Consider the following 12,877-nt stretch of genomic DNA (forward strand, 5'->3'; position numbering starts at 1 on the left):
GTTACTGTCTTTGCACACTTGATTTTATTGAAGGTACAAACGCTTTTGATCATCTTTGGTTGTAGACCAGAAGCTGTAGGATGGACCTGGTGGTCCTGTCATATCCCCTATGCCCGCAGGGGACAAGAGCTGATCCTACAGGACAAGGTGGTGACCTGGGCCACCACTGAGAGAGGTGCTTGCTGACCTGGGGGCCGAAGGAAGCAACTGAAGAATATTTTTTCCTCAAAAGTGGAAGTGTAGGCCCAGACTTCCAACTGTTGGGAGAACATGAAGAATGACCCTTGCTTTGCCAAGTGTGGTGGCAAAATTTAGTTTTAAAACTAGAAATCCGAGAACCATCATTTAATTTTCTCAGAAATCTCTTTAAGGGTCTGTGGTTCTCTAAAGCCAGAGACTAAGCTGCTGTCCTGGTGTCATCCAGGCGGAGGGGACTCATGCTACACTGCCCACCTCAAGGACAGTGCGGGCAGAGGCCAAGGGCCCTCCCGGGGAAGCACTGACTCCGTGGCTTCCCATGGCTACACCCTGAAACAGCTGAGAGAGAGAAGCTCAAAAGCCACCTTACTGCGGGGCCTCCCCTCTGACTGAGAAAGGAGGAAGGCCCAGTGGCTGGACCCTGGACTGTCCCTATCCTGCGCAGGCCATGGGCCCCTGGACACTGCTTCCTTCCTGGCCGAGTCTGGACTGCACACCCTTCTCTTTCAGGTTCTCTTCTGAATGGTTCAGAGGCTACAGGAAAATGTCCCCTAGAAGCACGAAGGTGACCAGGCTCAGGTTTGGAGGTGGCCTCCCAGGTACACGGGAGGGGCTGTGTGGGAAGAGAGGCTGGCTTGTGGTCAGAGCTGGTGCAGCTTGCCCTGCTCCGTCAGTAGTGTCATGGCTGCAGCATAGAGGAAGTAGCCCAGCACGAGGAGCAGGGCACACGGCAGGGGCCCGACGCAGAACAGAGAGGCCACAAAGAAGGCCAGCAATAGCGACAGCAGTGTTCGATAGCTGCCCAGGAAGCGCAGGCTGAGCCTGGGGCCCCGGGCACGGCTGGCTGCACGTCCCTGCCCCACAGGGCTCAGCAGGTGTCTGTTAGACACCCCAGGCTCCATGAGGTGGTATCTACACAAGCTGCCGAGGAAGTCAGCCCGGGAACACAGGGCTGCCATCTGGCCTGCAAACTAGAGCACAGAAAAAGACACGGGAGTGGGCAGCAGGCAGGAGCCCCCCTTTCCACCAGCCCCAAGGCTCTAGGATGGAAGGGACACTGAGGTGAGGTTGTGCCCTCCCACCCACACTCACCCTGTGGTTGATGGCAGAGGACAGCCGGAAGAGCAAGCGGACCAGGCTGGCAATCTCATAGCTCCGGATGGGCTGTAGCTCTGAGTCCCCCTGGTACTCGATGTCAAACTTCCGCAGCCCATTGATGATCTAGAAGCAGCAGGAGAGGTGAGCCCAAGGGGAAACCTGGGCCACAGCAGTCCAGAAAACACAGGTTTGCAAACAACTCAATAGAGTTGTCTCTGCTTATGGGGGATCGGGACAGGCCAGTGAGACCACCAGCTGTGCTGCCTGCAAAGCCCTGGAGAGCCAGGTTCCTCTGGGATGTGGGCCTTACCTGGTACCGGCCCAGGGGTGTGAGGATGAGTCCGTCCTCACCCACGATGCAGTCCGGGAGCTGCTTCTTTCCATTCTCATCCTGAGTTGTTCCCAAGGCCAGTGTGAGCTGGGCGAGCTGGGCCTCACTGAGCTGTCAGAGAGAAACTATCAGCTTTCAGTCTCCAGGTGAAGGGAGGAAACTGGTCTTCAAACCACTGGGGACAACGATGGGACCCAGACATGACACTGCAGGCACAACCCACGCTGGGTCCTGGTCCGTGGCTGGTTCTGGGCTGAGCAGTGGGGTGAGAGCCACGGGACCGAAACTGGGGAGGGGACAGCCTCACAACTCATACTCGGAACATCTGGCACAGGTACTCCAGGGCCTTCTCCAGGTATTCGTCTGTCTTGCGGACGCTGTCCTGCCCCATGTCATCCAGGTCATTGGCTGAGTAGGAGCTGTTTGTGTCTGAGAGGCAGAAGCCTAGCCATGATAGAAAGGGGCGACCAGCTGTGCTCTCCCCGCACTGGTCAGAGATAGACTTGGCTGTCTGCTTGGCCTGTGTGATGAGCTGAGCCAGGCGCAAGACCTGTGGGGCAGACAAGAGGTCAGCCAACTCTGGTGGGGTCAGCTCATGGCACCCAGTCACCAACAGACCAGTAGGTGGTCCTAGGGAAGCCTGCCAAGGGTCAGGAGGGGTGGCTTCCACGTTAGAAAAGATTTTTAAAAACTAAGGTGCAGCCCTGGCTGGTTTGGCTCAGCAGTAGAGCATCAGCCCGTGGACCAATGAGTCACAGGTTCAATTCCAGCCAAGGGCACGTACCTCGGTTGCAGTTCATCCTTGGCCCTGGGTGGGGTCGTGTGGGAGGCAACCAGTCAATGTGTCCCTCTCATATTAATGTTTTTTTCTCCCTCTCTCCCTTTCTCTCCCTCTCTCTCTGTCTGAAGATAAATAAAAAAATATCCTCGGGTGAGGACTTAAAAAAATATAAAAAAACAAAAGAAAAAACTAAAGTGCATATTCTAAATGTGGAAAATCCCTATTATTAGAAAGAAAAAGAATTAGCCTTCACTGAACAAAAAAAGGTGAGGGGGGAGTAATAGCATTTACTCAACACCTAATCTTCCTCTTTTTTCCGCCCAAATGCATGCACCCTTCCTGGCTCACTGTTGTAGAGGTTCGGAATGGCTCTGTGGCTGCCCAGACTCACTCACCAGTGTCCGGACCTCTGGCCCAAACATCGGGGTATACTTGCAGTCTTGGCCTTCCAGGCTGTATACGTGACTCTTCACCTTGAAGGAGGTATCGGTGACAGTTGGCGGCCAAGACGACAGGAAGCTGCCGGTGAATGTGGGAGGTGTGAAGAGGCGGTGCTGGCGATGGGGGATGACGAGTTCAGGCTCTAGGAACAGCTGCTCACCTGGAAGGCAGGTCACAAGTCTGGCTTAAGCTTCCAAGGACACAAAATATGCAGTTGCCATTGGCAGGCTCTCTAAATGTTTCCTGAGGTTCCCGGACAGCAGTGAACATGCAGCGAGGGGGCCCAGGTCCTGATGTTCCCAGAGCCCCTGCTGGTCTCAACAGGAAGGCCAATACTTGCCAAAAGGTAGCACAAGAAACTAATGCCTAACAAGGCTGGCTAAGACGAAAGCAGGGCAGGGACTGACAATGCAATGAATCTGCATTGTTCTGAAGAAAAAAGCCATGAGTCACAGGGAGACAGCTCAGAGATCTGCTCCCCCTCCTGCCAGGCACGCCACAGACTCTAGCCCAATGTGCTGCGCTACAGGGAAGACAGGGTTCAGCCAGGCTCAGATCTTCACCTTGCTCTGGGCACCAGGACTCCCCACACCACCCTTTGCCAGGTCCCCCACAAGCCCGTGAAGCACATACAGGGTCTGTGGGTCCCTTTGGCTAAGGGCTTACCTTTCTGGATCATCTCAGCCAGGTTGGGCTGGGCAAAGACTTTGGCCACTCGGAACACCATAAGTGCATTCTTGGGGCTGACCAGGTCAGTGCGCAGTGCACGGCTCAGGAAGCCCACGAAGAGCTTGGTATACATCAGCAAGTTCTCCTGTACAAAGGGCGCCCTAGGGACCAGGCAGCTAGTCAGGGGCCAGACCTCCCTAGTCATGACCTCATGGAGGTGTCAAGAATAGAGACTGATGGGAGTCTGGGGGTAACAATGGAGAAGGCAGGACAGAAACCGCCCCCCTAAGGACAAGAGACCTTCCCAAGGAGGCTCTTTCTGAGAGAACCAAGGCCACCATGGCAAAGGTTGGCCAGGGCACCAGAGGGGTGCACAGGGAAAGGCAGGCAGAGGTGCCGAGGAAGTGTGGGGGCCAGCTGGGAGATGTCGGGGAAGTACGGTGGCTATGAAACAGCTGATGAGGAAGGTTTAAGAAGGTTTGGGGTGAGCATGAACATATATCTGAGTGAGATGATAATGACAAGGGGACAGAGGGTGACCTACTATTTCTGCAGCAAACCAATTCCAAGGCCTAGGCAAGACACAACAGAGTCCAGGAGGGGCAGCCTGCACTCCCACTGCAGGACCTCAAAGAAGAGCCCCATTAGGCCCCCAAAGCAGCTCCCCTGGGGCAGGACAGGGTGTAGGCTCACCATCTCTCTGACACACAGCGGGCCTGGCCATCACTGCTCTGAGCCTGCTTCTCAGGCGCATATCTCCAGGGCTGCAGGTAGCTTAACCACATCTCCAGGACCTGGTGAGACATGTGTGCACACAAGTGGGCTGTGGGGGGCAGGCTTTGGGCCAGATCCTTGGGCCATGCAGGAGGCAGCTCACCAGAGCAGGGGTACATTTCTAGCTGCAAGGCTTCACCCTGCTGGGGTAGGCATGGGTGCCACCAGGTTCTGGCTTCTTCCTGCACTCCCCTGAGAGAGCACAGGAGAAATTCACTGCACCCCTAGGAAGTATAACCCTCTCAATATCCCTTCAGAAGTGGGGCCAAGTAAAGCTCAATGAGACATGACAGGACCGACACTCACAGCTCTGAAGGATGCGTCCAGAGGCCAGTGGCCAAAGCAGTGCTGCAGGAAGAGGTAGAGCTTCTGCTGGACAAACCTCGGGATGGCGGCTCTATACGAGAGGAATTGGGTCACCTCACAGATGAACCCAGTGGCTCTCATTTTAAGGACAGGCTCTCGGGGGGTGGGAGTGGGATGGGGGAGTGTGAGCACTGGGCACCCCCTGGAGCTGAGACTTTTGTTTTTAGCCCTATTCTTCAGAGGAAGAAACCATAGCTGAGAGAGGTTAGGGACCATCCCAAGACATACAGCATGCATATGGCTGGTCCAGTGTGGCTCCTGTATATCTGTCAGCTTGGCTCACCACTCTAGCCCTTTCCCTGCCTGAGGAGGGGGAGGGGACAGCATAGAGTCCAAACTCCTGTGACAACTGAGCCACTGTGCTTCGAAGGCACTCCTAGCCCACTGGCTTTTTTGCCTGCCACTTGGGAGGGACAAGAGCATGCAAGACAGGGCCTTTTCCTGGCCAGCCTGGCTCTTGATGTATCAGGACGATGCTCTAACCAACTGAATATTGGCTCTTTCCACCGAAGAGGCAGGCCTGGAGGGAAAGGCCATGGCAACCAGAGAAGCAGCTATATGCCCCATCCACCTCTGGGGCTGGGGTGGAGATGAGGAGACAGAGTGAGGAGGGGATAAGGTGATTTCCCACCTGGCCCCCCCTACAGAGGCCCCACATGCCTCTGCTCACCCAGCCCACATGACCCTGGGGAAAGGGCACTGTAGGCAGCATGTGTGTGGAGGACAAGGAGACAGGCCGAAGCACAGCATCTGCACACAGCCCCATACCCACCGTTTGAATTCCTCCAGGGGGCTGGTGGCATGAGAGTGGGTGGAGGGAGACACCTGCTCGGGCTTCAGGCTATTGGAAAAGGCGTGAAGATGCTTGATCAGCAGGCGCACCACCAGCACGTGCTCCTCGGTGGGCGTGAATGACTCCTAAGGTTGAGAGGGCATAGTGTCAGGATTCAGATCTTTCTGATCTAGAATCCCCATGTCTGACCACGTCCCACCAGGGCCCATCTCTCTGCTTTCCCCACAGGATGCCTGGGCCAGGCTGGAAGTGCGACCACCTGGGGTCCCACCCCAGGTGCCACCTGCTGATGACCCTGGCACCGCAGGGTCTGAGACCAGCTAAGAGCAGTGAAGTCTGCAGAGTGTGCCCTGGGACAGCTGCTAAACAGACAAGTTGGCCAAGTGCTTCCCCACATGCTTCAAACCCCCTTTCAAACCCTTCATGGGTGACTTGTCATTGCTGCCCATCTAGGACATCAGGGGTCCTCACCTCCTGGCCAGACAGAGGATGAAGAGCAGGGGGCAGATAGGCTGGCATCCTACCTGGGATCTGGACTGGGTATTCTCCTGCCTCCCAGGTGTGTGCAGACAGGTCACCGTGGCTTACAGGTTTCCCTTTCCAGGTGAACCACTCCCCAGTTCCTCTCCCTGTTGAAACCCCACCCTTCCACCTGTTCCCCCTCCTGGACATAGCCTTCCCTCTGATGCTATTGGACCTATGGTCAACACAACAACCCCAAAGACAAGAACACCCTCAATCTTATGAGCCAAACTTTTGATTCAGTCCTTGTAGGATCTTTGAGAGCCAGACCTGAGAGAAAGCCTGTTTGCCAGCTGTTCAGGGTGGAGCCCCCTGAGTGGCAGAAGATACATGGGAAGGCAGGACCCCCTGTGCCTATCCCCCATGCTCTGGCTGTCCAGACTGACATGATCCTCTCCCCATATCCACCCCCAGCCCTCTAGGCCCTCAACAAACTTGGAAAGACTCTTTGCAGCCTCATCCCAACCCACAGCTGAGGTTGGGGCTGACCATGCCTCTTGGCACACCCTGGGATGCAGACCTCTCATGGGTTGAGGAAGCCGGCCTGTTGGGCTCTGCCCACAGCACTGTCCATGCAGTTCTGTCAGGAAAATGCCTCCACAGGCCCAAGTGACACACCCCACAGGTCAGTACATCTAGGGATGGTACTATGGGGCAGAAAGTAACTTTCTTTGTTTATCTGTATTTTTAAGTCTTTATACAATGAATCTGCATTGTTCTGAAGAAAAAAGCATGAGCTATTTTAATAATAATAAAAGATTAGAAGGGCATCAATGCCAGGCCATAACTCCTTGCTGAGAGCCCTCCCCTTTCTCATTCCCAGCCCCTCACCCTTACCTGGCCATGGACAGGAGAATGGGGATCCCCTGTCCCATCTCGACCCATCCTTCCTGGTATTTCTGGAGAGCCAGGCTCCCTGCCACAGACCCCCAGCAATTACTGTAACCTCAATGCTATCTTCCCTCTAGGTTTGTCAAGCCAATCTTCTTTACTTCCAACTCCATACCCTTAGCCAAAGCCCCACCGGAATCTCTGGCTTCAGCTGCAGGTGGCCTCCTCCACCTTTTAAGGATACTTTTCCAAAGCCCATTCTAGGGCTCTCGGCCCTCCTGCTGTGGAGTGAATGCAGCCAGATATTTCTCCAGGAACCGTGTTCTTAGCTGAGCGAGACACTCCCCAACAGAGGCTGGAGCAACACCAACTTCTGTGCCCAGATGGCTCATAATGAACCTTCTGGAACATTCTCTTACTGCAGCTACTGCTTCTGAGCAGAAACCCCAATATGTGCTGCATGCTGACCATCCCATTCCAGCAAAAGAAGACTTTTCCCCTTGTGTTCAAATTCAATGTCATGTGCTTCCACGGAGGGTGAAATGGACAGGCCCCTAGCTGTGAGCATGGTTCCAGATACAGCATTCGGCTGTTTTTGCCCAGACATCCAGCCTTATCTCATAAATCAGTGAACTATGAGACTGTCAACCCTGAAACACCCTACAGGGCTGAAATCCACTTTTCTGACCTCAAATCTGTCACACTGTTCACTTCTGCCTAAGCAAGCCACAATCTCCTTGAGGTCACAGCTCACCCTTGTCCACCTTTGGAGGAATCCACAAGAGACTGGGCTTATAGAAGGCCAGGCCCTGAGTTGCCCAGGGACTGACAGCATCTCCAGGCTAGAGGACCAAGCCCAAAGTTTTTTTGCCCCTCTGCCTCACACACAAGTTCAGGTCAACAGCACTATACCACTATAAGCCCCTAGGCCTTCATGTCCTCAGTCACTTCCTGAGTACCAGGCTTGAACTGCAGGATGAGTCAGGCTACTGCAAAAGAAGAAATATTTTGCTCCTTCGAACCAGGGCCAAAAATGGAGCCCCCACAACACACAAGAACTTGTAACATTTCAGCTGGCTTGAGGCTTGGCCAAGCAGATTTGATGACCCCATAGCCAGAAGGAATCATGTGTCTCACTTCCTGTCACACGGCTGCACATCCCAAATCCTGGCTAGTCTGCGAAGCTGGAGTCCCGGCCAGGCTGAAGGGCCAGGCCATCCCTAATGCCCAGGGCCTCGCTATACATGAAACGGTTCTCTGTATCACCCACAGCAGGCCCCCAGCCATGCCCTTGCTTTACCACTGCACTGACATGAGCTCTGTGGCTTACACCACAGGGCAGGGGTGAAACGGAACAGATCAAGAGCAGCCAGTACTTGGTAGGCGTGGAGGGCCTGGAGGCTGGGTTGGGCAGGGCTGTGAAGGGCGCTGGAGACACTGAGTCGGTAGTGCAGAACCTCCAGCTGAGACAACAAAACACAGAAGCCAGACAGGGTGGAGGGAGGGGAGGGGAAGGAGAGAGTGGGTAAAGAAAGAAAAAGTGAGAGCCCAGAAGTAAGAGAAAAAAAACAAAAACAAAAGCTCATCAGTGACAATCCTAATAATCAAGGCCCAGCAACCTCAGGCCAGAGAGATCACCCTCACAGCAACCCAGACCGAGTCCCCCCCAAGCAGCACCTGACAGACAGAGGGATGGACAGACCCTCCCTATCACTGGGAGGCCCCCTCCATGTCACTGAGGCCTGAAGGCCTCTCCCGCTCCCTGAGGTCAACCTGACTCACTTTCCTTCCTGAGGGTCCCGCTCTCCTCTAACCCTGATGGCACTGTACATGCACGTTGTAGCCCACTAGGAGCCCAGGTACCAACAACCAAGGCCTGAAGGCCAGAGGCTCAGGAAAGAAACTCTTTAGGAGCCAGTTTTAAATGAAGGCCTCTCTGCCAAGAAAACAAAAATATGTAATACCCTGGACTTCCTTGGGTTGCCCTGAGGAAAATTTACCAGCACAATTTCTGTATGTCTAAGATCCCATCAGTGTTCTGTCCTGATGGGAGCTGGTTCCTAAAGGCAGCACAGAGGTGAGCACAGGCTCAGCTCACCAGGCCCCACCAAATGCCCTCCACACTCAACATTCTGGAAATGGTTAAAGGAAGTGCAAACACTCCCGGGTTCTAATTCTGAGAAGACAAGCCTCTACCTCACTGGGACCCCCTCCACCCTCCAGATACACAGAGCTTTTTATCAGTCCCCATAGCAAGAATCTAGCCATGGTCACACACTCCCAGAGGCAGCTGGAACCCTGAGCCTGGGACACTGGGGATGACTGCTGAGCTCAAATGCTGCCTGGCCCCACCCCAGTACTTCCGCCCTACCTCCCTGCAGCGTCAAAGCAGCCCTCCATCAGCCAAGCACAGCCCAGAGCCAGTCCAGGCACACTTCCTGCCCTGTGAGGGCCATGCCTCCCACCTGAGCAGCATGCTTCACTGGAGAGGTCAGAACAAGTGTGCCAGACTCTAAGGAGATAGACACAGCCAGAGATACGCAGAGCAGGGGTGAAAAGGAGCACAGCAAGGTGGTGTTGGCCATTCACAGTCTTCCTCCAGGCCAGACCTTGGGCTCAGCTGCAGCTCTCAGTGAGGAATCAGGGCACATAGTTTTCCTGTTGGGTTTCTGTCCTGGTCTGTGGGGACACAGGGCAGCCCCATACCAGCCTATAGTGCTGTGGCCATCCTTACTGCCTTTCCAGAAGCCCCACTCAGCAAGCTGGGTGGAGTGGAGGCCGGGCCTCCAGGAAGTGAGCATGCACTCTGCACTCAGTCCAGCCACGGGTGCACCGGGAGATTGCCAGGAGCTATGCTTCCGGCTTTCCTAAAACCAGGACTCAAGGATTTCCATACGGTGCAGTGCACATGGGCCTGGATAAACGATAAGGGGCCTCCAATGAAGCCGACCTCCACGGCTATCTTTCCCGGCTTCCCATATACCTAGTTTTTTCAGGTTTTGTTTTTCTGCCTTAATAGGAGGCAAAGGGCAGAACCTCTCTGGGTGCCTGGTGGGAACAATTTCCTCCCCGCCCCCTCATTGCCAGCCATTCTGAGAAGCTCTCACTCATCCTGTGGTCTAGCCAAGAGGAAGCAAATGTGGGGAGAAGGGGAAGGCCTTCCTGCCCCAACAGAAGCAGGATACTGCCCCTTCCCTGTGTGGACTCAGAATCCTCACAGGTGACACAGCCCAGAAAGGCCTTCCTGCCTGGCGTATCTGATAAAAATTAAAGCGGGTATGCTTCCACCGACTCAGAAGACAGAACCAGCAGACAAGGAAGGCAATGCAGCAAAGTGGTCTCAGCCTCTGCATGACCAAGCCACATGCATAGGAGCTAAGCGAGCCTCCCAGGACCCCACGAGGAAGCCTGGCCCCGACCACCGTGCACCAGTCAGGAACATGCAGAGTCCACTCTGGAAGCAGGAAGGGCAGTGCAAGAGCTTTGTGACATGACAGGCCCAGCCCAGAATGGAGTCCCCTGTTCTCCTCCTCCTCCTCCTCCTTCTGTGTGACACCAAGGAAGGAGATTTGGGGTGCCCTGCACTTTAAAAGAGCAGCAGTGGGAGGGGTTGCACCCCAGCCCTCCACGTGGCAGAGCACCGGGGCCACAGAAGTGGTTGCTGAGACTCTGCAGCAGGAGCAGAACCCCCCACTTCTCCCCAGAATCACAGAACTAATAATGTTAGACTGCCATTTTACATTTTTTAAAAAACCATAGATCCTTAATTATTATTTTTTAAATCCTCACCTGAGGATATTTTTCCATTGATTTTTAGATAGCACGGAAGGAAGGGAGAGAGGGAGGGAGAAAGAGAGAAACATTGATGTGAGAGAGACACATCAGTTAGTTGCCTCCCACAGAGCCCCAGTGCCGGGGACTGAACCTGCAACAAAGGTACATGCCCTTGACCAGGAACTGAACCCGTAACTCTTCAGTCCAAGAGTCAAAACTCTAACCACAGAGCCAAAATGGCCAGGGCTAGATTCTTAATTCTCAAGGAAGGTTATGAGAATTTTGTCTGGCAGTGATGGAAGTAAAGTCTAAGAAGCGACCTGGTACAGAGAAGCCATGAACTATAGTCTGATGGAACATGAATCTAAGTGTCCATCTTACTAACTGAACAGAACTGTTCTACCCTGATAACTCCAGTGGGCTATGGGCCCGGGGGACAGCAGCCCCAGGAGGGTACCATGGTCTTGGCCACCTCCATAGCTTTGCACACAAGTAAACTGCCCAGCAAAAAAAGGGGGACATTCGAGGAGGAGGAGGAAACAGACCAGGCCACATGCAGGAAGGTGTCAGACCCCACCCACTACAAAGCTTGCCGATTCTCAGGAGATGAAGAATCAGGGTGGTTGGGGTTTGCTGGGTGCCCCCTCAGCAGGAAAGCAGCAGGTGCTGTGATGGTAGAAGGGACAGACCCAGACAAGATTCCCAGAAGCATCAGCAGCTCCCCTGCCCCCAGAGCATGAGCACCACCACCTTATTAGCTGTTCCTGCTGCCAGAAAAGGGGCTCTATACGTAGCTTGGGAAGACACCAGAGAGGACAGGCCTCCAGCCCTCAGCCTGCAAGCCCATTACAGAACAAAATCCACCTGCTGTTCAACATCTCAGTGAGAGGTTGATGGTGGGTTTCTGTGTCCCACCATCAAGCCTTTGAAAACTGACTGACTTTAAGGACAAGAAGTAGCAACTTGACCAGGCACACCAGGACCAGAGCAGGAGATCGAAAGAAAACTATGGCAACATACCTTGGCATGAGGGGACTGCATTTTTTGATACATCTCCAAGGAATAATGATGAAGCCACATTTCAACGAAAACCTGCAAAAGAGCATCGGCTGATCAAATGAATTTAGAGTATCAAGATCATTCAGTTGGGCCCTGACCAGTTTGGCTCAGTGGTGAGAGCGTCAGCCTGCGGTCCAGAGAGACCTGGGTTCGGTTCCCACTAAGGGCACATACCTTAGTTGCAGTTTGTCCCCGGCCTTGGTTGGGTCATGCGGGAGGCAGCCACTCGATGTGTCCCTTTCACGTCGATGTTTCTCTTTTTTTTTCTACCCTCACCCGAGGACATTTTCCCATTTTTTGTTCAGACAGAGTGGGAGGGAGAGGGAGGAAGAGAGAGAGAGAAACATCGACGTGAAAGGGACACATCGAGTGGCTGCCACCCGCACAACCCAACTAGGGCCGGGGACAAACTGCAACGGAGGTATGTGCCCTTAGCGGTAACCGAACCCAGGCCTGTAGGCTGACGCTCTTACCACTGAGCAACACTGGCCAGGTTCTCTCTCTTTCTTCCTCTCTCTCCTTCCCACTCTATCTGAACAAAAAAATGGAAAAATGTCCTCAGGTGAGGATTAAAAAAAAAGATCATTCAGTTGGGGGAAAGGACAGTCTTTTCAACAAATGCTGCTGGGCAAACAGAATATTGACATGCAAATGAATGACACTGGACCCTTATCATAGACCATAAACAAAAAATAACTCAAAATGGATCAGAGAACCTAAATGTAAGAGCTAAAACTGTAAGTCTTAGAAGAAAGCACAGGGAGAAAACTTCATGACATTGAATGTGGCAGTGACTTCTTAGACATGACTTCAAAAGCACAGGCAACAAAGGAAAACAGACAAATTGGACTTCATGAAAATGAAAAACTTTTGTGCATCAAAAGATATTATTGAGCCCTGCCAAGCTAGCTCAGAGATTAGAGCGTCGGCCCATAGACTGAAGGTTCGTAGGTTTGATTCCAGTCAAGGGCACATACCTGGGTTGCAGGTTCAATCTCTGGCCCCAGTCAGGTCATGTGGGAGGCAACCAATTGATGTCTCTTTCTCTCTCTCTCTCTCTCTCTCCCTCCCTCCCTCCCTTCCACCCTCTAAAAAATCAGTAAGAAAATATCCTTAAGTAAGGATTTTAGAAAAATGAAAAAGATATTACTGACAGCCCTGGCCACTTTGGCTCAGCAGTTAGTCATTGGTCTGCAGACAGAGGATCGTGGGTTCAATTTCTGGTCAAGGGCGTGTACCT

The 12,877-nt window shown here is 53.5% G+C and overlaps 1 protein-coding gene across 3 annotated transcripts in view; it reads right to left on the reverse strand.

Annotated features, from left to right (window-relative positions):
* Positions 1 to 5: 5 nt before the first annotated feature.
* Positions 6 to 12,877, reverse strand: part of SMPD4 (sphingomyelin phosphodiesterase 4) — a 28,077-nt gene continuing 15,205 nt past the window's right edge. For 2 of the 3 annotated variants that reach the window (XM_036277037.1, XM_036277038.1), the window contains exons 10-20: positions 11,599 to 11,670; positions 8,181 to 8,267; positions 5,431 to 5,576; positions 4,599 to 4,689; positions 4,212 to 4,312; positions 3,516 to 3,679; positions 2,804 to 3,009; positions 1,944 to 2,177; positions 1,607 to 1,738; positions 1,291 to 1,419; positions 6 to 1,169 (exon numbers count right to left, since the gene is read on the reverse strand). In XM_036277037.1, coding sequence (XP_036132930.1) covers positions 840 to 1,169; positions 1,291 to 1,419; positions 1,607 to 1,738; positions 1,944 to 2,177; positions 2,804 to 3,009; positions 3,516 to 3,679; positions 4,212 to 4,312; positions 4,599 to 4,689; positions 5,431 to 5,576; positions 8,181 to 8,267; positions 11,599 to 11,670 — 1,692 coding nt within the window. In that variant the 3' untranslated portion in view covers positions 6 to 839. The remainder of the gene's footprint in view (positions 1,170 to 1,290; positions 1,420 to 1,606; positions 1,739 to 1,943; positions 2,178 to 2,803; positions 3,010 to 3,515; positions 3,680 to 4,211; positions 4,313 to 4,598; positions 4,690 to 5,430; positions 5,577 to 8,180; positions 8,268 to 11,598; positions 11,671 to 12,877) is intronic. The other variant, XM_036277039.1, reaches the window with a different exon arrangement.

The sequence above is a fragment of the Molossus molossus genome, unplaced genomic scaffold, assembly GCF_014108415.1.
Source record: "Molossus molossus isolate mMolMol1 unplaced genomic scaffold, mMolMol1.p scaffold_m16_p_22, whole genome shotgun sequence".
Lineage (NCBI taxonomy): Eukaryota > Metazoa > Chordata > Mammalia > Chiroptera > Molossidae > Molossus > Molossus molossus.